The 26,652-nt window shown below is 45.8% G+C and overlaps 2 protein-coding genes across 3 annotated transcripts in view; both read left to right on the forward strand.

Moving 5' to 3' along the window:
- The first annotated feature begins 3,025 nt into the window (after window positions 1-3,025).
- On the forward strand, window positions 3,026-22,968 carry NUP160 (nucleoporin 160). Its single transcript, XM_075280909.1, has 36 exons — window positions 3,026-3,128; window positions 5,748-5,856; window positions 6,422-6,632; window positions 7,273-7,495; window positions 7,579-7,654; window positions 7,995-8,109; window positions 8,597-8,755; window positions 8,844-8,918; window positions 9,219-9,322; window positions 10,375-10,459; window positions 10,780-10,848; window positions 11,199-11,282; window positions 11,562-11,732; window positions 12,182-12,281; window positions 12,636-12,801; window positions 13,474-13,601; window positions 13,749-13,909; window positions 14,218-14,351; window positions 14,457-14,530; window positions 14,616-14,772; window positions 15,114-15,183; window positions 15,274-15,372; window positions 15,914-16,033; window positions 16,392-16,487; window positions 16,578-16,672; window positions 18,177-18,273; window positions 18,350-18,455; window positions 18,645-18,805; window positions 19,342-19,402; window positions 19,480-19,590; window positions 20,162-20,285; window positions 20,382-20,483; window positions 20,871-21,012; window positions 21,615-21,740; window positions 22,427-22,531; window positions 22,784-22,968. The coding sequence occupies exons 1-36, from the start codon at window positions 3,032-3,034 to the stop codon at window positions 22,871-22,873; spliced, it is 4,203 nt and encodes a 1,400-aa protein (XP_075137010.1). The 5' UTR covers window positions 3,026-3,031; the 3' UTR covers window positions 22,874-22,968.
- A 2,028-nt stretch (window positions 22,969-24,996) lies between these two features.
- SERGEF (secretion regulating guanine nucleotide exchange factor) overlaps window positions 24,997-26,652 on the forward strand; it is a 32,892-nt gene continuing 31,236 nt past the window's right edge. For both annotated transcript variants that reach the window (XM_075280915.1, XM_075280914.1), the window contains exon 1: window positions 24,997-25,125. In XM_075280915.1, coding sequence (XP_075137016.1) covers window positions 25,084-25,125 — 42 coding nt within the window. In that variant the 5' untranslated portion in view covers window positions 24,997-25,083. The remainder of the gene's footprint in view (window positions 25,126-26,652) is intronic.

The following is a 26,652-nucleotide window of genomic DNA, read 5'->3' on the forward strand; positions in this document are numbered from 1 at the left end:
AAGTGAATACATGAGCAAGGCAAGGTATATTAGTCAATGGGAACAAATTCAGGGCCGCCACCTAATTTCTACCATTGTCGCAGGCCACGTTGCCTATTTTGAGGTTTAGAGGACCAAACCATAACTCGGTTTCACAAATTATAGCATCTTTGATGTTTTGCAGTTGCAGTGTCGCTCAGTTACCTATTCCGTCCCCACAACTCTCAGGAAATGAAGTTTCCGAATTTGTTGAAGGGGAAGTTGGATGACTTACAGTTAGGGCCAGAAATATTTGGACAGTGACACAAGTTTTGTTATTTTAGCTGTTTACTAAAACATGTTCAGAAATACAATTATATATATATAATATGGGCTGCAATATGAGAGTTTCCACATCCAAATCGGAGAAAGGGTTTAGGAATCATAGCTCTGTAATGCATAGCCTCCTCTTTTTCAAGGGACCAAAAGTAATTGGACAATGGACTCTAAGGGCTGCAATTAACTCTGAAGGCGTCTCCCTCGTAAACCTGTAATCAATGAAGTAGTTAAAAGGTCTGGGGTTGATTCCAGGTGTGTGGTTTTGCATTTGGAAGCTGTTGCTGTGACCAGACAACATGCGGTCAAAGGAACTCTCAATTGAGGTGAAGCAGAACATCCTGAGGCTGAAAAAAAAGAAAAAATCCATCAGAGAGATAGCAGACATGCTTGGAGTAGCAAAATCAACAGTCGGGTACATTCTAAGAAAAAAGGAATTGACTGGTGAGCTTGGGAACTCAAAAAGGCCTGGGCGTCCACGGATGACAACAGTGGTGGATGATCGCCGCATACTTTCTTTGGTCAAGAAGAACCCGTTTACAACATCAACTGAAGTCCAGAACACTCTCAGTGAAGTAGGTGTATCTGTCTCTAAGTCAACAGTAAAGAGAAGACTCCATGAAAGTAAATACAAAGGGTTCACATCTAGATGCAAACCATTCATCAATTCCAAAAATAGACAGGCCAGAGTTACATTTGCTGAAAAACACCTCAAGAAGCCAGCTCAGTTCTGGAAAAGTATTCTATGGACAGATGAGACAAAGATCAACCTGTACCAGAATTATGGGAAGAAAAAAGTTTGGAGAAGAAAGGGAACGCACATGATCCAAGGCACACCACGTCCTCTGTAAAACATGGTGGAGGCAACGTGATGGCATGGGCATGCATGGCTTTCAATGGCACTGGGTCACTTGTGTTTATTGATGACATAACAGCAGACAAGAGTAGCCGGATGAATTCTGAAGTGTACCGGGATATACTTTCAGCCCAGATTCAGCCAAATGCTGCCAAGTTGATCGGACGGCGCTTCATAGTACAGATGGACAATGACCCCAAGCATACAGCCAAAGCTACCCAGGAGTTCATGAGTGCAAAAAAGTGGAACATTCTGCAATGGCCAAGTCAATCACCAGATCTTAACCCAATTGAGCATGCATTTCACTTGCTCAAATCCAGACTTAAGGCGGAAAGACCCACAAACAAGCAAGACCTGAAGGCTGCGGCTGTAAAGGCCTGGCAAAGCATTAAGAAGGAGGAAACCCAGCGTTTGGTGATGTCCATGGGTTCCAGACTTAAGGCAGTGATTGCCTCCAAAGGATTTGCAACAAAATATTGAAAATAGAAATATTTTGTTTGGGTTATGTTTATTTGTCCAATTACTTTTGAGCTCCTAAAATGTGGAGTGTTTGTAAAGAAATGTGTACAATTCCTACATTTTCTATCAGATATTTTTGTTCAACCCTTCAAATTAAACGTTACAATCTGCACTTGAATACTGTTGTAGAGGTTTCATTTCAAAACCAATGTGGTGGCATGCAGAGCCCAACTCGCGAAAACTGTGTCACTGTCCAAATATTTCTGGCCCTAACTGTATGAACAACCCTCCTTGGTGTTGGAGGAACAGACGACAAACTGCCATCAACATTTTGACAAGGGTCAAAAAATGTTGACCCAATGTGCGGTCAGAGATAGGTAGTGCATGTGTCTGTTATGAAATGCACAAATCCACTATCAGATTGCTTTGGGGCACGTCTAGACGGCAGTCGAAAATGGAATTCGTCTTCATTTTCCGCTGTCTAGGACTCCCAGGTTACGCTGAGTTCAAAGAATCGAGGAGTGCACTGGGGGATTCCTCCGAACAGAAACCTAATTCGCTCATAAGAACAGTTACCCGTAGACACTGGTTCACTGCTTTTTCCTGCGGCTGCCACTAGGGGCAGTATTTCTACACTTTCCATGGTTTAATAGTAGCTGTCTTAATACCTATGCCCGGAGCGCCCCCTAGAGGTGGACGCAGGCAGAAAATTTTAGAACTCAGCTGTATAGCGGGTATTTATCATCTATATATACCGGGTTTCTCCTGCAAATACATTGAACTATAAGGGGTCTGATTCGTATAAGAAGCCGCAATGTTCGGAGCACGGCCATAACATTTCTGCCGCATTCGCCACTTTATTACTCACCTCAACACGGGTGGAAATAATGGCCGAGCCCAAGTTGATGTCGTTGCATGGACAACCTGAGATAGGGCAAAATTATTACGAGCTGTGAATTTGGGTTAATTTCCCTGCTCATTAAGACTGACATACAATACGCCAGTCTTAATAATCCTATGGGGCCCTTACTACACTCCGCTATAGGGCCCGGTATACCTGAGCACTGGTGTCTATCACGGCCCCCATGAAAAATTGGATATCTGTCAGGTAATTTTATAGATTTCAGTCAAATATTTCGTACATTTTCGTTATTTTTGGTATTTAATACACCTGAATAGAGTTCTGTGGAAAAAAAATTCCAGTCAGACGAGGCAGAAGAAGTTACGAAACACCACAGACAGCACGTACGATGACGTCACCACAGCGCGGCAATGCCCTGCCAGAACTAAACATGGCCGCCGCCGCCTCCTTCCCTCACTACCCAGCCTGCTTTGCGCCGGTGTCATTTTTCCAAGTGGTAGATTTGAGCGGCAGGTCCCGCCCCCTTTTCGAGCAGCCGCGCGGCGCCCGCCTGGGATAACATGGCGGCCTCTGTGGTTCTAGAACGGAGCTTCACCGAACTGAGCGCGGCCGAGCGGGAGGTCAGGAGGAATTTCCGGGATCTCACTCTTCGACCCGGTAATGTCACGTGTCGTCATTTTAAAGAGGCGCGCGGGCAGGAGCCGGGCCGTGCTGTCACATCGTGCAGGTCTATAGCGGACACGGGGCCCTGCGGTCAGTGTATGGGCTCTGTGCGGCGGCGGCGGGATCACGTGGTGTGCGTGCGCCAGAGGATGGGAGAGGGCGCAGATTTGTCGCACCTGCCAGACCTGCGTGTAAAGGCGCGGTGTGTCACGTGACCCCGCCAGAGGACCTGCCCTGCTGTGGGGAATGTCTCACCATGTCATATAATGTATATACAGTGTATGTGTCGCCTGTGTTTGACATTGCATCTTGGAATTTTTTGACAGCGTGCGCCGTATACACCAGCTGGTGGTTATCCCTTTAATTTGGAGGCTGAGGATGGTAAAAAATATAAAAAAACATTACTTACTCTCCTGTCCCTGGAGCTCCGCTGTCCCTTGGTGGTGTCCGGTCCTGCGGCGCCCCCCCCAGGGCTTGTTCTGGCATTAGTCCTCGTTGCATTTGACAGCTGAGACCAGATGTAAGGAAAGGAACTGTGATGTCACTCGCCTATGTAACGTCAGGTCCTTTCCTGATTGGTGGCCACGTGCGGCAAGGACTGTTGCAGGGACAAGCCCTTGGTGCTGAAGGACTGGACACCGGAGCAGCGTGGACTGGTGACTGTGTATTACCTGGACAAACCCTTTAAGGCTAGAACTACACAAGCAATCCAACTCCTTTGCTAATGTTACGCTAGGGTCACACTAATGTCGCTATCCCTTAGAGAATCAGAACAACGGACAGACGGCCCCTTTGACTATAACTGGTTTCATCAGGTGTCTTGTTTTTAAAGTAAAAACTTTGTACGAGAAAGTTGTGTGTTTTTTGTCCACTGATTTCAGGCAGACGTTGGGTCGTAGACTCTGATGCAAATGTGAGCGCAGGCCTAGTGAATGAAGTCACATTGGGACCCATCGGGGTGACGCCATGGCAGCTACTAGTCTGGAGATAGTCAGCGAGCTATGAGATCTGGAAATCTGAGCTAGGACTTTGTGGGGACTTTTGGGTCACCCGCTGTTTCTCTGCAAGTCTCCGCAGTGGATTGTCGCAGATTCTGCCTCACTCGTTGGAAGGTGTGAAATCTGCGGAGCAGAAATCCAGCAGAACCTGACAAGGTGCAGGGAGAAAATCCAGGGCAGATTGTTTTCTGCACCATAGGTATTAGATGTGGTGATATGTCTTGGGGAAAAATTGGATGCAGAATCCAAAGTAGGACTGTGTGTCCGTGAATGTGAATCTAAAGGGGTTGTCCAGGAATCTCAGCACTTGGGCAGGAGGATGGGGAAGGTAAAATATAAAAAAATAAAAAATCATACGGGTCTCTGGTGTCTGCCACCTCTGTCCAGTCCAGCACGAGCCGGGTCTTTTGCCGGTGGAAGTCCTCCCCACATGTGACCACAGGTCAACCAATAGGAAAGGAACTTGTGGCGTCACTCACGTCATCACTTTTTCTGTTTCACCATCCCCAGCCTCCTGTGCAAGTTCTGAGATTTTTGGACAACCCCTTTAAAGGAAGCCTGTCACCCCAGATAGATAGGTTAGGGTCCCCTGAATCAGCCAGTTTTTTTCCCTTGGGAATCTGGTGACAGTAACCTATCTATCTGCAGGGCTGGGTGATATGCTGGTTCTGGTGACAGTAACCTATCTATCTGCAGGGCTGGGGTGATATGCTGGTTCTGGTGACAGTAACCTATCTATCTGCAGGACTGGGGTGATATGCTGGTTCTGGTGATAGTAACCTATCTATCTGCAGGGCTGGGTGATATGCTGGTTCTGGTGTCAGTAACCTATCTATCTGCAGGGCTGGGTGATATGCTGGTTCTGGTGACAGTAACCTATCTATCTGCAGGGCTGGGGTGATATGCAGGGTCTGGTGACAGTAACCTATCTATCTGCAGGGCTGGGTGATATGCTGGTTCTGGTGATAGTAACTTATCTATCTGCAGGGCTGGGTGATATGCTGGTTCTGGTGACAGTAACCTATCTATCTGCAGGGCTGGGTGACATGCTGGTTCTGGTGACAGTAACCTATCTATCTGCAGGGCTGGGTGATATGCTGGTTCTGGTGACAGTAACCTATCTATCTGCAGGACTGGGTGATATGCTGGTTCTGGTGATAGTAACCTATCTATCTGCAGGACTGGGGTGATATGCTGGTTCTGGTGATAGTAACCTATCTATCTGCAGGACTGGGGTGATATGCTGGATCTGGTGACAGTAACCTATCTATCTGCAGGACTGGGTGATATGCTGGTTCTGGTGACAGTAACCTATCTATCTGCAGGGCTGGGGTGATATGCTGGTTCTGGTGACAGTAACCTATCTATCTGCAGGGCTGGGGTGATATGCTGGGTCCCGGGGACAGACTCCCTTTAATTACCTTGGTGTCAGGGCCAATTGCCTGGAGAGTTTTTTTTCCCAGGTTTATAAGATTGATGACTTGTCCTTGGGATTGGTTACTATAGAAGATCCTTGAGGGTCGGACTCCTGTGACCTCCACCTCTCGGCTCTCTGAAGTGACTGTGAGACTTGTGTGTATATGAGGTGTATAATGAATGTCTCTTCTTGTTGTAGATGTCTCTCCTATTATTGGTGGTCCCAAATATAGCGAGAGCGCTGGAGGTTATTACTACAAGGAAAGCAGCAGTCTCCTGTCCGCTACAAGGAATCGGTTCCTGTACTGGTGAGTTAGGAATATACATCAGTAGCAGTAGTTAAGGGGGTCTCCGGCCCCAAATTGATTTTTCACATTGATGACCTATCCAGAGGATAGCTGATCAGTATATGATCTGTCCAGGCCTGACACCCAGACCCGCACCGACCAGCAGTTGCAGTAGCCTCTGAGTGCCGGTAGCTGCTAGTGGACAGGGCGCACATGCTGCACTGCTCGTATACAAGTAATAGGAGCGGCCTTGCACTTCCTGGACTCACCGCTATGCAGTAGACGGGGTTCCTATTACTTGTATACAAGCAATGCTACACGTGCTCCCAGCCCCATAGATCACTACCATGCAAGGAGTCCTGTCTGACTGAGGAAATCCAGCCCCATTATAGAAATCAGGTCTGGATTGCCCAGTGTCCGTGGAGCCATATTGCTGCATGGGGTGGCAGGACACATGTTTGGGATTGGGGGGATCCCTAGCGATTAGACCTAGGTTATCCCTTATATATTAGTATAGCCCCCCTTTAATGCTCTATTGAATTGGGGAACACGTCTTTTCTTCCTAACATTTCTCTTATTCCTTCAGGACGTCAAATGCCGACACTCTGGAGCTGGTGGAGGAGTCTTTGGATGTTAACCTCCTTAATAATGCCATCCGCCTCAAAATCTACAACTGTTCCATCCTGCCCGGCGGGGTCCACGTGTGTGAGACACAGAGTAACGTCATCATCTTGATCCTGACAAATCAGACCGTTCACAGGCTCGTCCTCCCTCATCCCTCGTGCTTATATAGAAGTGTAAGTTGGACATTTCCCATCATGGAGTTGCATTACCTTATAACAGTATACGGTGTCTGTAATGAGGTTCTGCAGCAGCTGGACTCTGCTTAGCATGCGCTGTACACTACTGGTCCAGCTGCTGCAGAACCTCACAGACACTTCAGTCTGTCTATAGCAGAAATGCACCACCCGCAGTCATGTCCCTGGCTCTGTCCACTGTTTAATTCCAGCTCCAATGGCTGCTGCTAACTAGTCTGTAGGGGGGGTTGTTTCGGATTTTCACTGATCTGATGTCGGTGAGCTTTCATGTGTTAATATCACACTGCGCCTGTTCTGTTACATGCTGGATTATTAGGATTTCCAGTTATAATGTGAGGGATTACAGCTATGCTGAGCAAGCAGAATGACTACCCCTGTCCTTCAGGGTTTGCTCACATCAGTCCAAGTTTATTTTGCATTGAATCACAAATTTCAGTTTTCTCCCTTCCCCAGACCAGTATGAGCGATTTTTTTCGATGTCACATATTCCGTGTGATATGAGATTCTGCCTCGTATCTCTGTAACGTTCCTCGTTTTCCAAAAATTTGCAGATTTGTTGCCTACAGTATGCTCCTGTTTCACTGTGATCCTAATATGGCTCCTTCTCCTTGGTTTTTAGGAGGTTATTACAGAAAGTCAGATCCAGTCCATATTTACTGACGTTGGGAAGATGAACTACAGCGATCCTTCTAACAGTTACGTGATCCCTACTCTGCCGGGGCGTTCCCAGAGCTCCAGCGCCACCGCCGCCTGGCTGAGCAGCGAGGGCGAGACGCTCTTTGCTATTCCCTCCAGTTCTGGTGGGATCCTTGTGGTCAAGATGCCCCCTTGTGGTGTAGCAGGTATGTATTTAGTAGACATTGCTGCTGTTTCTGTGTCGGTACAAGATTCTGTGTATGTGAATATCAAATGGATGTGTCTTTAGGAGCGGTGACTGTGGTGGAGCTGAAGCAGATGTCAGTAAGGAGGCTCCTAACTGGGTTCATACCAACAGCTATAAGGTTAGTATCATCCACATGGCTGACATTGTACAAGTCTGGGTTACATGTCTACAACACTTGCAGAATAAGTTAAAGGGATTGTCGGATGAGACAATCCCTATAAGAACAATTGGACCAAATAAATGGAGAGTGGTGCCAAGGCCAAACCGTGATTCCCATTGAAAGTCACAGTAAGGTTTGTGCCCGTCTCTGGCCATGACATGACTTTATCTCTTAGCAGGAGATTGTGGCTGCTATAAGTCTACTCATTGCAGCTGTCCTCTTATATTTGTCTGTTTGATTTATATTATGATGTAAAGGATTTGGGAATATGAATCTAATCTTATTTTCCTGTCTATAGAGGAGACCAGGACCCTGCACATCTCCCTGTGAGTCTCGCCGTTCACTGCCTTGAAAATGACGCTTTCATATTTGCGTTGTGTCAGGATCATAAACTCCGCATGTGGTCGTACAAGGTAAATGATTTCTAAATCCACCTTTAAAGATGACCTATCACGTCCTATAACATGTGGTATGTCTTATAACATTGCAAAGCTGAATTCAGTGCACTTTCAGTTTTGTTGGTATCTGTCCCATATGCAGAGATATTGGTGCTGCACATTTTGGCCTCCAATTTCCCTGCACTGTCAGAGAGGCCGGCCTTCCAGCCGAGGAACACTCCCTGATAGTACACTTCTTTAGCCTTCAACTGTGATGGAAGATGACATTGATCTGTGAAGCTGGACCCAATGATGGTGCAAGAATGAGCTGGTACAAATAGCACCATATATCTGGCACCGGGGCAAATGCCTGCAGATCTGAAAGTGCACTGAGTTCAATGCAATATACGCTTTGCAGCAGAATAAAACATTCTACATTGTAGAGAACATGAAGGGTCTTCTTCACGTAAGTCTGGAAGGATGCAGAGAACCTCCAAAACTCTTACCCCTCTCTGTTTTCTAGGACCAGACGTGCCTTATGGAAACCGATATGCTGGAGTTTGTCCCAGTCAGCAAAGAAATGCGTCAGATCCCGGGAATCGGGCACAAATTAAGACTTGCACACTCCGCGTCTATAGGAGTCTATCTCGGGGTGTACTTGCACTCTCCTAGACAAGGACAGGTATATATACCGGATGAATGATTTTTTAGGAGGGGGGTTGTATTGTCATCGCCTGTAGATGTCTGACTTATATTGTGTCGTCTTGCAGTTCTGTGTGTTCCAGCTGGTCACTGCCGACAATCGCTACAGCTTGGATCACGTCTCCTCCTTATTCTCTAACCAGGTTAGTAAGTCTTGTGTTTGTGTAGTTATTACAAGTATTTATTAATGGACGTTTCATCTGCCCGTCTGTATTCTCTGGCACCAGATTCATCTGCATTGAGGGGCTCTGGCCGCCCACCTTGTTCTCCCTGCAGTACACACTGTCCTAAAATGTGGCCAGTGGGCACAGAAGGAAGAATGTGGAACTACTTTAACACAAGAACGTGTAGTCCACCAAGATGTGCCATATCTGCGCCTAAATATGAGCGTAAATTCCCCCCCATTGTGTTTATTTTTTTTTTCTTCTCTCTTTTCCTTTTAGGAAACCTTGGTCGACTTCATGTTCACTTTGACAACCACAGACATTTGGGCTTTGTGGCTCGATGAGGAAAACCAAACCATTGTCAAACACATCAATTTTGAACAGTGAGTCAACTTTGTAGTTATTTTATTCCAATTTCTCTGAAGGGCTTTTGCCATGTCCATAGGTCCCGCTCCAGACTAAAGTCTTTATTAGCGGGGGCAGGTGGCTGATGCAAAGCATATGGCTCCCACATTGGACAACCACTTTGTCACGGCAAGTCGTCCATTCATTTGGATGTCATTCATAAACACATTTCAGCTGCAGTTGCCATAGCAGTTGTTGTTTCGGGTTCCTCGTTTAGGACCGCTGCAAGAGAATGTCCAGATAGTACAGCCCCTTTTCAAGGGATTGTCCAGGATCATCGGAACGGTGGCCTTCAATATCAGATGTTTAAAAAGGAACTTTCGCCATCTCCCACTCTTTGTATGTTTTAATAAGTGTCACTTCTCTGACTCTGGCACAGTTGGAATTTTTCTCTAGCCCCACCATTCCTGAGCAATTGTTTGTTAGGTTCAGCACCCTGCATGTGCAATAGGCTCTTTACTGTCAGGTGGGTGTTCCTGGGCTGGAATAGACAGAGAGGGACCGCCCACCTGACAATAAAGCAGCAGAATAGTTTTTTTTTTTAAATTAACAGAATTGATTGTCTGGGGATGGTGGGGGCTAGAGATAAAAAACTATAGCTGTGCTGAAATCAGTGGAACGGCACCAATTAATGGATGCAAAGAGCCGGGGGAGGTGAAAGGCTCTCTCTAAAGGGAATATGGCACTCAGGTGAACACGGCGTCTTCGTTGTTTCCTTCTATCTCTTTGACTTGGTATTACCGCTTCCTCCTGTTTATCTGAATGGGATGAATCTGCACCAGTAATACAAATGCAGATAGACAGACCCAGCAATATGGCGGCTGCATCACTGAGCCAAGTGGCGCAGACCTTTCATGCAGCAGGCCCGCCATGGCCTGGACACCACAGATATGAATACACAGCCCATCCTATCCACCAGCCATCGGTGTTCTGATCCCTTTTAAGCAGAAGACCACACATGCCGGATACGCTGCTGAATGTTCTCAGGGATTTTATGACGGCACGATTGTTCTCGGCTTTTGTTTTCCAGTAATCAGGCCGGACAATGGAACCAAGTTTTCATCAATCAGTTGCCAGAGGAAGAACTTAGCATTGGAGACGAACAGGACCCAAGGGTTAGTTTCAGACTCTTGTTTTGCTTTTATCACTTTTGCATGGTAACTCAGGATTGCTTGATCACTTTAGGCCCTGTTCATACGGTGGAATTTGTCACTGATTTTAGGGCCCTGATTCTGCATCTCATTGTTCTGAATGGGAGGCAGCAGGACACTGAAGAAATAATCATCCATGGACGTTCCATCATAGAAATGTCCGTGCATGAATTTATTCTAATAAGGCGTGCTCAGTGACCCGGTCATGTGACTCCCCCATTACTGCAGGGATTGGCGGCTCTTTGTCTGCTTTATGGTTTATAGTTGTTCTGTTCTGATTTTAGGAGTCTTATCTGGAGTTTTTGTTCTCCCCGGGAAGATTCACCATTTCTGCTCTAGTTAAAGCACTACAGGTAAGTCTTGTTATTGTCACCTTGATATGATATTAGATTTTATTGATTATCAGAGCGTGCTCGGTGACGGAGGTCCCACTACTAGGATCCCCCTCCTTCCACTTCCGTTTACCTTTGGGTATATTCTTATGAAGTGGTCACGTTGGAATCTGCACAACTTCAGCTTTTTGCAGCGTTGTCACTAAATTTTGCAGAAGTCATGATTTGACTGCACAGTCTAAATACGGACATAAGAGCTGGTGACTCCTCCTGGCGGTGATACCTGTGAAGTTTCTGTATTATGTATGTGTGTTATGTGAAGTATCCCACTGGTCGTCCATATTGCTCAACTTCATATTTTGTTCTTTAAGATTTATCACAGAGGCGCAGGAAAGCTGCAAGATCTGTCCTGGGAAGAAATGAAGAAGGAGGTCACAATCATAGTCGAAAACGATGTAAGAGTCTCCTTTTTTAGGTTTTGTAGATTTTTCTAATTTGCGGTATAAAATCTAATCCTAGATCTAAGCTTTGGCTTTGGTCACTTCTGTTGTTCTGCTCCATTGATGGAAATTTGCGGCAATCCTGGATTCCAATGGAACCCGTAGACTTTAATAGGGGAGGGGTTTCCATCATAGTGTCCTTTATTTTCCGCCATTTTGCAATGGAATCTGTGACAATCAATGCATGTCATAGGGTAACCTAATTCACAGAGTTTATAACTTTCCTCCTTGTAGCTGCACAGTCACGTGACGGATTACGAGATGGACCAGGATGAGTTCCGCCAGTTACAAGTGGAGTCCTGGTCTAAATTCTATACATGCTGCCTACAGTACCAGGAGGAACTATCTCGTCCACTCGCCCTGATGGTGCACCCTTACTCCAGCATGGTCTGTCTGCTTAGAAAGGTGAGTCTCCAGTTCTTGCAGTGTTTCCAGTATATATTATATATATTTTCCTTAGGGTATGGGTAGGGTATGTCCTTTGGAGTATGGGTAGGGTATGTCCCTTGGGGGTATGGGTAGGGTACGTCCCTTGGGGGTATGGGTAGGGTACGTCCCTTGGGGGTATGGGTAGGGTACGTCCCTTGGGGGTATGGGTAGGGTACGTCCCTTGGGGGTATGGGTAGGGTACGTCCCTTGGGGGTATGGGTAGGGTACGTCCCTTGGGGGTATGGGTAGGGTACGTCCCTTGGGGGTATGGCTTCTCTTTAGCAGTCCCATAGGAACTAATGGAGTGGCTCATACTTGCACAACAACCACTCTAAGGTTATTAACCATTTAAGCCCCCTCGTGTCATTCACTTACTTACGGTAAAATTTCAATGATAATTTATTTTCCAACGTTTTCTCTTCCAGGGATTTGTTTCGTATTTGGCGCCTTGTTCACTTGTGGATCATCTTTACCTTTTGCCAGCGGAACATTTGCTAACAGAAGATGAAAGTGTTATCTCGGATGGTAAGATAATGGGGGTAGTAGTCTAGCAGTCTATCTCTGTGGTCACTGCAAAACCAAACAGGCCTTAGGGCGCATTTACATTTGCGAACCCTGCCGTCTGCACTGAATACCAAGTACAGCGCTTACATTACATAGTGGCCGCGATTGGTACTGCAACTCAGCATTATTTGCTTAAATGGGCTTGAACTGCAAACAGGCGACATGACCAATGAAGAGAAGTGGTCGAGAACCTCTACTTTTTGAAGAAGCTGACCAGTAATGCTTTAGGTATTGGGCCCCCACTGACCAGGTATTGATGACCAACGCATCTTAAATGGCTTATTTACATATATCGTATTATATTTTACTTTCCAGATGTGGACCTCGCTAGTGACACCATCTTCTTGATGCAATGTTTACGTATGATTGGCGATAGCATAACTGTGGATATGGCGTACATGATGGAGTGGGCTTGCTGCCATCAAGAACCCCCAGAGAGGGTTGCAGAACAAATGTTGGAGGAATTGATAGCAAATGATGTGTAAGTGTCTCTCCAGACTCCATTTCTTTTCACTCCATTGTAGACCGGTGACTACAGCTTTATTGCGTGTTCATTAAGGTCTGAAGTAGTCTAGAACACATTGGGCCAAATCCATTAAGACTGGCGTATCGTGTGCCAGTCTTAATAAACAGCCCGACTTGTGCAAGGAACCTGAAGTTTATAAATCTGTTGGATATCTCAGTGCCACGATGGAGATGGATGCCCGGTAGGAACTGGCGTTGATTTCCATTTTAACTCACGACAGAGTGAATCAGTCAGTCCAAGACCTCCTCACCTCAGCCTGCCCCGCTCTGCCCACATTCGGGTGGACCAGGGCATAAGGGAGATATTTTGCACACAACCAGACCAGAACAATAGACAACGCAGATGTGAACTTGACATTATTAGGGGTCAGTCACACCCAGATCTTCTATAGCTACCGATAGAAAGCAGATTAGGGCAACAGCTTTTCTTCCTGACCCGCACGCCCAATGCACATGCACCCTCAGTCCAGTTGCAATTGTTTCTTAATAGGAGAGGGGACTAATCCGCTGCTGGACCCCTCTGGTGGCGCCTTATATCCCCTGAGAACAGAAGTATCAACCATTTACATTCAACATGCTGGATCCCTTAAAGGGGAAGTAAAACTGTTTCTTCTTCTGCTCCTTACAGTGAGAATGTGATGGAAGACATTAACAATAAACTTCAGGACATCAGGAATCCCATTGTGGCCATTGGGAACTTGGTACGAGAGATGGATTATGAGACCTCGCTGGATATAGACCAGACAATAGACCTTGGTAAGAGCTTATAGTCATAGTTTTTTAGTAATGCCAATTGCTGTTATGACCGATGTCATCTTAGATGCTGTTACTTTGTAAGTTCTGGAACTAATATTTATTCCTAATAATAAGAGTAAGAGTTTTGTGTTTTTATTGTAACCCTAGGTCAACCCCTGAATGTGCGCATGAACCTTTCCAATCTCTATGGCAGTAGCACAGCGGCCGGCATCGTGTGCCAGGCGGTCTGCAAGATCTCTCTTACACGGTTCTTAATTTGTCGCGATCTCCTTATCCTGGAGCATCTACTCTTAAGGATGGGAGATATGGTAAGTCAGACATATCCGTACATATACAATGTGACCATAGATCGCTGGGTCGCCCTGTGGCCCCTTCACTAATGGAATCATATTGTGACCCTTAGTGTGTCCCTAATTTTAGTCGAAAAACAGTCAAGAAATGTACAAATAGATGCTCACATGGCACACAGGAGTCACATGGTGACTTCTTTCTAGTCAAGGAGTTGCAATACGACCGAACAATTATTGGTGTCCTGCTGAAAGTCACCATCTAGCCCTAGACTTTGTGTGCTGTTCCCATCTTGGGAATTTTATGGACTTTGTGCTTATCCTAACAGGCCTTTGCTGGAGAAGGTCAGCTACTCCAGACACAGCAAGAACATATACCCCGCACGGCTAACATGCTGCTGTCCTACTACGTGATCCGCTGGAGTAGTCAGTGTGTGGCCTCTGCTATCCCTCTGGATACGTTGTGAGTTTTTGCTCCAGATTATTTCGCGGTTACCTTCTTCCTTGGATTTTATATGTTTCTTAGTAATGATATGTAAAAGCTTCTCTTAACTTTTCTTCTTTGTAGGGATTCCAACCTGCAGCATCTGTCAGTCCTGGAGCTGTCGGATACAAAGACCTACACACCAGTGAACAAATACAGTAAGTGTTCCTGTCCGCCTGGCCTAGATCCCTTCTACGCACCCTTGTATATTAAGTATTTCTTATTTAACTGTCTTTTATGCAGCCTCGGGGCCGCAGACTATCGTGGAGTTATTCTTCCAGGATGTGGCGAGAAAACGCTTGTCCCAAATCTTTGCCCGCTGTGGAGCTGCCCAGACCCACAGTCCTCTGAGTTGGGCCCAGCTGATCACAGACATCACCACGTACCTGCTCCAGCATCTGTATCCTTACTAGATCTGCTGAGTGACCAGTAGTGAGGGGTTCCTCTTGTTACAGAAAGCTTAAAGATGTTTCCTAGGACTCTTACTCTTCATGGCCTGTCCTTAGGGTAGTTGATCAATATCAGATCGGTGGCGGTCCCCGTCGATCAGTTAAATGACAGGGGCCCATGGTGCCTTTGAACCTAGCACAGCGCCATAGATTTTGTACTGGCCGTGTAGGGCACTGCAGCCCAATCCCATTCACTGAATGAACTGCAGTGACTGTGCACGGCTCAATAGAAGGCCATGCGACTTAAAATATGGTGAATGATGGCTGTTCCTTAACCTTAGTAAACTGATAGTTGGCCTGGGAACCCCGGCTTCCTATTTCCAGAGTGTTTGATGAGAAGCTGTCAGTATACCCAGCTGCAGGTAGGTCTCTTTATATCTGGAGTTAATTCCTTAAATGAACCCACACATGGTAAAGTGCACCTTGTAATGTATACTTTTGTACTGTTATAGGAATATGTGCGTCTTCTGCAGCCATGGTGTCAGGTTAATGCTGGCTCTTGTCTTTTTATGATGGGACAATGCTACTTGGTCACTGGTGAAGGCCACAAGGTAAGGAAATGGGGTGACTGCGATTGTATGGAGGCCGAATTTAGTGGACTCTTTCCAATAGCATGAGCTAACTCTTTGTACATTGCATTGCTAGAGGTAGTGATATACACTGTATGGCCGCTTTATTAGAGACGGCATCTAGTAGAACCTCCTCTGGCTTTTAGTAATGCAGCAATTCATGGTGAAATACGTATAATCCTCTGTTATTGGAGTATCATCTTCTGGTACTGCAATATCAAAGGTATCATCCTCTGGTATTGGAGTATCCGAGGTATCATCTTCTGGTACTGCAATATCCGAGGTGTCATCCTCTGGTACTGCAATATCCGAGGTATCATTCTCTGGTATTGGAGTATCCAGTTTGTGCTAAGAGAACCTATTCCACACCATTACTCCAGCTCCACCAGCCTAAACCCATGACACCAAATATGAAGGTATCATGGCAGCATGGTGCCACCGAAATCTGGGCTCACCTGACTAGGCCACATTTTTTTTCCACTGTTGTCCATGGTTGGCTCATCCTACATTACTTATATTCCAGGCCCTTGAATGCTTCTGTAAAGCGGCTTCTGAGGTGGAGCGCGAGGATTTCCTGGAGAAGTTGATTCACGTGGAGGAAGAAGATCCTCCTTCTTCTGCCCGTCTTCAGTATTACAACAGAGTAAGATTTGATGTTTTTAACAATCTTCACCCTTCAGAGCTGTATTCCATGTATGGTTCTCTTACCATAATATCAGATTTATTGTGTACAATGGGTAGAGAGATGTCCTACAGTAACCTAGTGGCGCCACCTGGTGGTCAGAGGATTAATCAACGTGGATGTCCATCTGTGACCTGAGTTCTGGTGGACACACGTGCTCAGTCACTCTCCGGTATTAAAAGCAATTCACGGAATAGCCCTTTAATGCACATGTTAATGAATCGCCACATTGTTGACAACCCCTCTGCTCTCTTCTTATACCCTATAGTACCTGTATGGTGTGAATGTGTCTATAACTTAGCCTTGCTTTCACCTCTAGGTATTGCGTCTTCTGGAAGGTGTGGGTTTGCCAGAACTAGTCATTCAGTTAGCCACATTGGCTATTACAGAGACTGCCGACGACTTGAAGAGTCAGGTAATAGGATTTCATCTCTTGTGTTTTTTTCCATGATTTTTTTTTTTTTTTTCCCTGTGAGTGATCGGAAAATTTTATATCTTCCTTTAGGCCACGTTGAGGACTCGTATCTTCAAGTATCACTTGGATTTGGGACATAACAGCCAAGCCTACGATGCCCTCACACTTATTCCTGATCATAGCAGGTAAGAGGACAAGTCTCCAGAAAGATCTTCAGATATTGGATATATTTATATAATATCTGTCTGGATACAGCATTAATGCACCATTGGAAAGGGTCATATTGAGGCAGTTTATAATCTGGGCACAACTACATATAACACTTCCTTACACTGCTGTCAGTGATAACTCTGTAAGCTTAGGTTGGTCGTATGTATCATATAGCAGTCAGCCCAATGCTGATTTGCCTGAAATGTTATACATGCACACTCTGCTGATCATACGTGTCTTATAAGAGGAGGTGATGGCTATTAGGCACCTTGGGCAGAGGCTTATCTTCCTTGAGAATCCTTCTTTCCCAAACACTTGCCACTAGGAGAGGGACACTGGTGACAGTAACCTATCTATCTGCAGGGCTGGGGTGATATGCTGGTTCTGGTGACCCTAACCTATCTATCTGCAGGGCTGTGGTGATATGCTGGGGTCTGGTGACCCTAACCTATCTATCTGCAGGGCTGTGGTGATATACTGGGTCTGGTGACAGTAACCTATCTATCTGCAGGGCTGGAGTGATATGCTGGTTCTGGTGACAGTAACCTATCTATCTGCAGGGCTGGGGTGATATGCTGGTTCTGGTGACCCTAACCTATCTATCTGCAGGGCTGGGGTGATATGCTGGTTCTGGTGACCCTAACCTATCTATCTGCAGGGCTGTGGTGATATGCTGGGGTCTGGTGACCCTAACCTATCTATCTGCAGGGCTGTGGTGATATGCTGGGGTCTGGTGACAGTAACCTATCTATCTGCAGGGCTGGGGTTATATGCTGGGGTCTGGTGACCCTAACCTATCTATCTGCAGGGCTGTGGTGATATGCTGGGGTCTGGTGACAGTAACCTATCTATCTGCAGGGCTGGGGTTATATGCTGGGTCTGGTGACAGTAACCTATCTATCTGCAGGGCTGGGGTGATATGCTGGTTCTGGTGACAGTAACCTATCTATCTGCAGGGCTGGGGTGATATGCTGGTTCTGGTGACAGTAACCTATCTATCTGCAGGGCTGGGGTGATATGCTGGTTCTGGTGACAGTAACCTATCTATCTGCAGGGCTGGGGTGATATGCTGGGGTCTGGTGACAGTAACCTATCTATCTGCAGGGCTGGGGTGATATGCTGGTTCTGGTGACAGTAACCTATCTATCTGCAGGACTGGGGTGATATGCTGGGTCTGGTGACAGTAACCTATCTATCTGCAGGGCTGGGGTGATATGCTGGTTCTTTGGACATTCCCTTTAAACCTCATTGGTGACCCCTAGTGGCTTTGAAAAGTGACTGCATGATATAACATAGAATTTCACTGTTAGCCAGAGCAGCCATCATGTATCATGCAGTTACCCATTTTATTTGCATTCTATTTCACCTTTCAGTGACCAGGGGGTGCTGGACTTTTGGAAGGCTTATTCTTACTGGGCCGCCTTTTCACTTCTCTCTTCCTATGAATGATCTTCCTATCATGTTCCTCTTGTTTTCCAGACAGCTGGACTGCTTGCGGCAGCTGGTCATAGTCCTGTGTGAACGCTCACAGCTCCAGGAACTTGTAGACTTTCCTTACGTGAATTTACACAATGAGGTAGGTCATGTCCCTGCTGGCACCATTGTGTCTCTTCAGTGAACTGACCTGTATATAACTGTCCTGTCTTCTTCAGGTTGTCAGTATTATTGAAGCTCGAGCTCGTGCTGTTGATCTGATGACCCACAATTACTACGAGCTGCTTTACGCTTTCCATATACATCGGCACAACTATCGGAAAGGTATCGTCCGCTTATAAGAAATGCTTGTCTTAACTACTTGGGCGCCTTGTCCTATAACCCTCCACTAGGTCTCGCTTTGTTAATTCACATGGAAATGTATAAAATTTTAGAAATAGGTGTGGGTGCGGGAGGTCTGACCATTATGGTATATGGTGTGTCATAGGTAACTTGTTATATTCACTTCCTCAGCGGGCACCGTGATGTTTGAATACGGCATGCGTCTCGGCAGAGAAGTCCGAACCCTTATTGGTCTTCAGAAGCAAGTGAACGCGTACCTGGCATGTCTGAACTGCCTGCGGCTCATCCGTCCTGAATATGCCTGGATTGTGCAACCTGCGTCAGGAGTCGTGGTACAGAAACTATTCTTTGTTTACAGTGCTAGATTTACTGGATTTTCAGGTTACTTACTTGTTATAGTGCCCCCTAGTGTTCTTTTGGAATGTCATCCTAAAGTGACCAGTACTGGTGGTCGCACGTGATCGATATCTGTCGCACCACCTGGATCCTCTTCTACAAAGGAACCAGAGTGATTCCTGATATTATACAGCTCCGACTGTAGGAATCTCACCAGCAACTGGATACGTTACGGGATATTCAACAAGCAGATCAACAGAACACTAGGGGGCGCCATAACAAGTTTATAAGCAATATCGAAGCACTAATCCTTGTTTCCCCTGATATCTACTGTCTGTAGAGAGTTAATATGTCTGCAGTTAATATGTAGGTCCCCCTTGGTATGTCTTGGTGTACTGTACCGGTATTGGATGTAAAGACAATATTGTTTACAGCAGGGGCTTGAATGGAGTAACACAGAATGTCAGTAACATGGAAGTGAATTCTGTAGTGAAATGGTTTGACTTAAAGATTTTTCTTTTTTCATTTCCAGTATGAGCGCCCGGGAGCATCTCCGAAACGCAACCACGAAGGGGAATCTCCGCCTGTACCCAGTACGTGTATTTCCCCGTCTCTGCCGTCTCTATTGCCTTCCTAAGTGTCTGATTCATAGTTATCATTTATTTAACAGCTGGAAGTCAGGTGGAGATTCTGGAGCTCCGGGATTTGGAGAAGGAATATATCCTGGCCCGGACACGGTTAACCTTGGCTCAGCACGATAGCAATGCAGCTGCGATAGCTGGTAAGGACCTATCTGATGCTGAGACATAGCAGACTCCATAGAAATAAGTGATGGGACTTACCTGGTCTAAATGAGGAGGTAAAAGGGATGTACCCCAAATGAAAAATAAAGGGGACATCCAGATCTTCAGAATTGAGGTCTGACTCATAAGATAGGACATCAATTTTAGATCAAAATTTGACTACAGCGACCCCTGCAGATCAGTTGTTCCCCCATGCCAACGTGAACTGCAGTCTTCCCTCGGGGGATTTTTAATAGCAGCAGTTGCACATTCAAGTGCAAGAAGATCAATGTCAGGTCAGTGACAGTCCGACTGCTGGAACCTCCACCGATCACGAGAGCCGCGTCCCAAAGTGATGGTCTGAGGATAGGTCCTCAATAGAGATGAGCGAGTAGTATTCGATCGAATACCTCGCTCCCATAGGAATGCTTGTAAGCAGCCGAACACCAAGGGGTTAAGCACATCAAATATTCACTGTCTAGTCCTCAATTAGAAAGTCCTGGATCCACTATAAAGTATACAAATGTCTTTCTCATGCTTATACACTTCTATCTTGTCACTTGTTTGCAGGAAGTGCATCGGCAGATGAAATGGTGACTCTCTTGGTGCAGACTGGCTTGTTTGATACGGCTATTTCACTCTGCCAAACCTTCAAACTCTCCCTCATTCCCGTATTTGAAGGCCTTTCATACAAGTGAGTGACTGAGCATATCCGTGGTTTCCATGTGTCATGCATGCAAAGTGTTTGACTATGGAGTTGGCCACAAATTGTTCTGTTTTTTACCACCAGATGCATCAAGTTACAGACCGGCGGAGAGGCTGCACAGGCTGAGGCTTGGCAATGGCTGGCAGAAAATCAGTTATTGTCTGTAGTTACCACCAAAGAGTCCAGGTACGGAGCTGTCCTGGTTATCGTAGGTTGGTCTCATTTAGGTCCATCCAATGAATGAAGGGCTGAGGGTGCATACTCTGAAGAACCAAAGGCATTTTAGCCATAGGGTATTTTTACACGGCAGATTTTGGCGCTGGATTTTAAGCCGAGGTTAAAATTCAGTCATGTGAACATAAACTAAGGCTACATTCACATGTGCATCGGAGTCTCTGTAGCAATGTTCAGTGTTAAAATCCACGGACACCATTACAGTCAATGAGGTCTATCGGGCTACGTATGTAATCGCGAACAGCGCAGAGCTGATGCTGTTTTTGGAAGAGAGCAGCCATGTTTGACCCTGCACAACCCATTTATTCTACTGATATTTTTTGTCTTCTTCTCCTCTAGTGCCACAGATGAAGCCTGGAGGTTATTGATTTCCTATCTAGAGAAATACCATTCGCAGAATCGCCGATACCATCGCTGTGTTATTGACAAGCTGCTATCACATGGGATCCCTCTACCCAGTTGGTTAACAATCAGCTATAAGGTAAGCGCTCTATGGCGTTCAGCGAGATTTCCTTTTAAGGCATCATATAAGGTTCAGAAGATCTCCGTGCTTGGGCAGCAAAAACTCCCAAAAATGCCACTTGAGCTGTTTTTCCTTTATAGAACGTGATTGAACTATCATTGTCCTTCAGTCCCAAATGGAGTAGTAAATAGAGATGAGCGAACACTGTTCGGAACAGCCGTTCCGAACAGCACGCTCACAGCACGCTCCCATAGAAATGAGTGGAAGCGGCCGACACGCGGGGGGTTAAGCGACCGGCCGCCGGCAAAGCGTACGTGCCAGGTGCTTCCATTCATTTCTATGGGAGTGTGCTGTTCAGATTGGCTGATCTGAACAGTGGTTCGCTCATCTCTAATAGGCATGGCTCTGCTGCTCTAGATAGGATCATCCGCTTGATGGCCCACCTGGGTCGGGTCTGCATGTTCCTCCTGCACTCCGTTCAATGAAGACAGACCTCCTAGATCTCTCCATGACTACCATTACTTCCATGACACTTGCAACATCTTAATGTCATGTAGTCACAAGTCTGTGTATAGTCCCGGCCTAGTCTGAGCTTTACTCCATTTTGCGTTTGCTTTCAGGAAGTGGACGCGGCAGAATTACTTCGACTTTACCTGAAATACGATCTCCTGGAAGAGGCGGCAGAGCTTGTGCTGGAATACGTAGACGCCATATTGGGGAAAGGTCACAAGGATTTTGGAATAGAGGTGAGTGGTAAAGCTCCGGACACACATGATAAATGTACCTGTAGTCTTGCTTGGGGCATTTGGGACCAACCCTCTTCATTTGTACCAGTTTTGGGAAAGGCTGGCGCTCCCCATATTAAGAAGCCAAGCAGCCAGCATATACTTTATACAGTATATGACTGTTCTATCTATGGTATGTTAAGAAGTCTCCAGCTGTATACCTGCAGTGTAGGCTCAAAGGGGGGGGTGTGAACATCCTGCAGCACGCACAACTCCTTGGTGACGTCAGATGTTCCTATAATCTAATAATAACAATTCACATGATGGGAAGTTAAGATTAATTTGAGGCCGTCCTTGAGCGCACCCCTGTGCATCCAGAGGTGTAAAGCAGAAGCAGAGCTTTGTCTTTCTGGCGTAGGTTTTCTTGCTGACTATCCTCAAACAATGGGGCTGATCAGCAGTCGTCTCGCCCCACCGGGTCTGCAGCTGAATCAGCAACAAGATCAAGGAGGACTCTGGAAAAAAAAGAAGCATCCACCACTGTCGCCCATTACAAACTATTCGAGGCAGATTAGATTCCAGACAGAATTTGTAGCAGAATCTGCCTCAAAATCTGCTCCAGAATGTCGCCTAAGCCATCCATTATCTGATACAGACTATATACGTGGCTGAATTGCTATAATCGGACATACTTCTGTTCTCTCTAGCTGCCTCTGTCCTCCGTATCGCCATTGGTTTGGCTGCCCTATACCTCCATCGATCATCTGCTGCAAGCCTTAGGAGAAAACAACAACAGTCGATCAAACAGAGATGTGAGTAGCGGAATACACTTGTCCGGGCGCCTTCAATATTAATATTAAAACCATATTTATAATTGTAGAAAATTGTAAAAAAAAATCTAGAAATTGTTGGCTATGGTTTGCAGGTTTCCATGTGGTTCTGTTCATGGGAATCCTTTTTGGGTCCTTATTACTAAGTGGTTCGCTGTCCGGTCTCCTGACCTCAGGTAATGCTGGGACGTGTAGACGTTGGGTATATAAACTCTCCCTCTGCTTTCTCTACAGCTCCTTGAGAAGCTTAAGCTCAAGCTCGGTGACTACTTTGAGAAACTCGGCGCCTCCACCTCACACCTGCTCAGCATTCGGAGGAGCTAGCTCCGGGCTTTCTTATGGATTTTTTTTTTTTCTTTTTAAATCTGTAATCAGTTATTTTTTTGTAAAATATAATAAAATATTTTCTATGTTCTCAATTCTTGAGGAAGGTTCTCCTATGTCTTGGTAGAAAATTTTATTCTCAAGGGTGTGTCCACCTACAGACCAAAGGTACACAAAAAAGTGATCCTATACTATGATATTTAGGGCAGTAATATTCTAATATCTCCTCTACTTAGCTGGTAATATATTACGCTCCACATGTACAATCCTCAGATAATATGCAATGTGTGTATTCACCTGTACATCCTCATTAATATAGATGGCTCCGGTCACGTATACAGTGGTTGCAAAAGTATTCACACCACTTAAACTTTCACTTTTTTTTTTAATGTAGATTGTGAGCCCCATATAGAGATCGCAATGTACATTTTTTCCTATCAATATGTCTTTGTAGAATGGGAGGAAAGCCACGCAAACACGGGGAGAACAGACAAACTCCTTGCAGATGTTTTTGGCGGGATTCGAACCCAGGACTCCAGCGCTGCAGTGCTAACCATTGATCCACCATGTTGCCCCAACTTTCACATTTTGTCACCTTACAGCCACAAACTTAAATGCACGTCCTCAGGATAGGCTGTAAATGTCTGAGAGATGTTGAAATGAGACTTTTGAGGCCGCAGTAAGTGAAAAGGGGGCCATTGACTTGTTTTACTCCGGAGTGCCTAGAGGATCGGAGCAGGCCGCCTGAGCTAGTTTAGGAGCCGCCATATAATTATATGAATAGACTCCTGCATGTGCGGCCGTTTGTACAGTCATTGGTCTCGCTATAGTAACTCCATTTTGAGAGTGTGTTCTTTGGAGGTGGTCTGAAAAGAGAACGGTCTTTGTCATCTCTATACCTCAGTCGTTGTCAAAACTGTGTATCATATTCGCCATAGCCGCCTGAACAAAGGAAATCTTACCCATTTGGTATTCGGTGTAGATTGCGCCTTTATTCTCAGGCTATGCTGGGACTTGTAGTGATCCTGTGTTCCAGTATGCAGTTATTCATGACTAGGGTATGCTGAGACTTGTAGTATCTCCATATCCCAATCTACATTCCACTATCGTAAACATCCAAGGTTTTGACTTGTTTATACAAATTGAGGATTGTAATGGAGGGTTAAAATTGTGTGATAGATAGTAACATCCATCCAAAGTGATTAAATCATCCACCGCGTTCACACAAGTCGGTTGGGTACATCTCTCGTGGGCGTCCTATTTGGAGGGGGTAACCTTCTTCCTACTGTAATAAATCTAGTAACACACTCTCCAGGATAGACCAGGAGGTCCTTCCATTGGTACAAAGCATTTCAACACCTCCTCGTAAATCAGGTGAATCCTCCACTGGAGAATGTATATAGTGTACAATGCTGTGTATATAATGTGCAGTGTACAGCTGGGTGTATAATGTATATAGTGTAGAGCTGGGTGTATATAATGTACAGTGCTGTGTATATACTGTACAGTGTAGAGCTGGGTGTATATAGTGTACAGTGCTGTGTATATAATGTATATAGTGTAGAGCTGGGTGTATATAGTGTACAGTGCTGTGTATATAATGTATATAGTGTAGAGCTGGGTGTATATAGTGTACAGTGCTGTGTATATACTGTACAGTGTAGAGCTGGGTGTATATATTATACAGTGCTGTGTATATACTGTACAGTGTACAGCTGGGTGTATATAGTGTATATAGTGTACAGTATACAGCTGGGTGCATATACAGTATATTGTACAGTGCTTTGTATATACTGTATATTGTGTAGAGCTGGGTGTATATAGTGTACAGTGTTGTGTATATAGTGTACAGTGTACAGCTGGGTGTATATAGTGTACAGCTGGGTGCATATACAGTATAATGTACAGTGCTGTGTATATAATGTATATAGTGTGGAGCTGGGTGTATATAGTGTACAATGCTGTGTATATGATGTACAGTGTACAGCTGGGTGTATATAGTGTACAGTGTTTTGTATATATTGTACACTGCATACATAATGCAGGATAAATCACATGACACTTGGTTGCAGCTGCCTGCTCTTACACACGTGACTGATCACATGGCCATGACGTCACCGCAGGTCCTTTAGCCCACCAGTATGCGGCTTTCCTGAAGCTTCGGTCTCCATAGTGACAGCCGGACCGCGCTGTATCCGGGATACCCGGGGATGAGCGACAAAGAAGAAACCCGCCAAGTCCTGCTCACCTGGGTGAGAGTCACCGCCCGGGACTGCTGGGACTTGTGGTCCTCCCGCGGCTGTGGTGGCCGCTCCGCATTCCGGACTATTCCAGCTGTACCTGAGGGCTGCTCTGCCGCCTCCGTGTTACCCTGTCCCCTCTTATCTCCTCATTACTCTCCCTCCTCTCTCCATCTTTCCTCCTTCTCCTCTTTTACTTTTATCTCCATCCTTTGTTCTCCCTTTTCTCTATTCTATCTCTTCTTCCTCCTCCTTCTCTGTCTTCTCACTTTCCTTCTTCCTTTCATTTTTTCTTCTGATCTTTACCCCTCTTTGCCTTCTCTTTTAGTCTCGCCGCTTTATATTCTCCTCCGCTACCTTTTCCCCTTCTCTCCTCTCCTCCCTTTTCCTTCTCTAGTCTTCCCTGTTATTCTCCCTCCTCTTTTCTTCTCCGCTACCTTCTCCCCTTCTCCTCCTTCCCTCTTTCTTCTCTTCCCTCCTTACATTCTTCTCCCTCCTCCCTTGTCTTATTCTCCCCATTTATTCCCCTTCTCTTCCCTCATTCCTTTCTTCTCTCTCCTCTCTATTCTTCTTCCCCTTCTCCTCTAGTCTTCCCTCTTTTCCTTCTTCTCTTCTCTCCTTTATTACCCTTTTCCTTCTCTAGTCTTCCCTGTTCTTCTCCCTCCTCTCTATTCTTCTTTTCTTCTTCTCCCCTACCTTTCCCCTTCTCCTCCTCTAGTCTTCCTTGCTTCTTTTCTTCCCCTTCTTTACCCTTCTCCTCTAGTCTTCCCTCTTTTCCTTCTTCTCTTCTTCCCTCTTTCCCTCTCTAGTCTTCCCTGTTCTTCTCCCTCCTCTCTATTCTTCTCCCCTACCTTTTCCCCTTCTCCTCCTTTAGTCTTCCTTCCTTCTCTTCTTCCCCTTCTCATCTAGTCTTTCCCTCTTTTCCTTCTTCTCTCCTCTTCCCTCTTTTCCTTCCTTCTTTTCTCTCCTTTATTCCCCCTTTCCCTCTCTAGTCTCCCCTGTTATTCTCCCTCCTCTCTATTCTTCTCTGCTACCTTTTCCCCTTCTCCTCCTTTAGTCTTCCTTCCTTCTCTTCTTCCCCTTCTTTCCCCTTCTCCTCTAGTCTTCCCTCATTTTCTTCTTTTCCCCTTTTACTCCCCCTCCTCTGTATTCTTCTTCTCTCCCACATTTTCCCCTTCTCTCCCCCTCCCTCCTTCCCTTCCTCTCCCTTCTCCTTCCTCCCACTACACACTTTACCCATGACGGCAATGCAGCCTAATGATTTTCCGGTGATTTATGGTCATTGTGTTTCTTTGACACTTTTTTCCTTTCCTCTAATGTATTCAGACCATTATTTATGAAGAACATGTTCTGGGAAGATTTGAGGGTTCTGTTCCCTTGTATAGAGTTTGCTGCAGAGAATCTTGTGACACACCCCCCCCCCCCCCAGCTCTGGGTCCCCCCGTCTCTCTGCAGATAGCACTGGATAAAGAGCATTCTGCACATGGGACTTGGTAGTTGCGGCTCATTACCAGCTCTGCTGCAGCCTCTTCCATTGGC

The sequence above is a fragment of the Leptodactylus fuscus genome, chromosome 7 (assembly GCF_031893055.1).
Source record: "Leptodactylus fuscus isolate aLepFus1 chromosome 7, aLepFus1.hap2, whole genome shotgun sequence".
Classification (NCBI taxonomy): Eukaryota; Metazoa; Chordata; class Amphibia; order Anura; family Leptodactylidae; genus Leptodactylus; species Leptodactylus fuscus.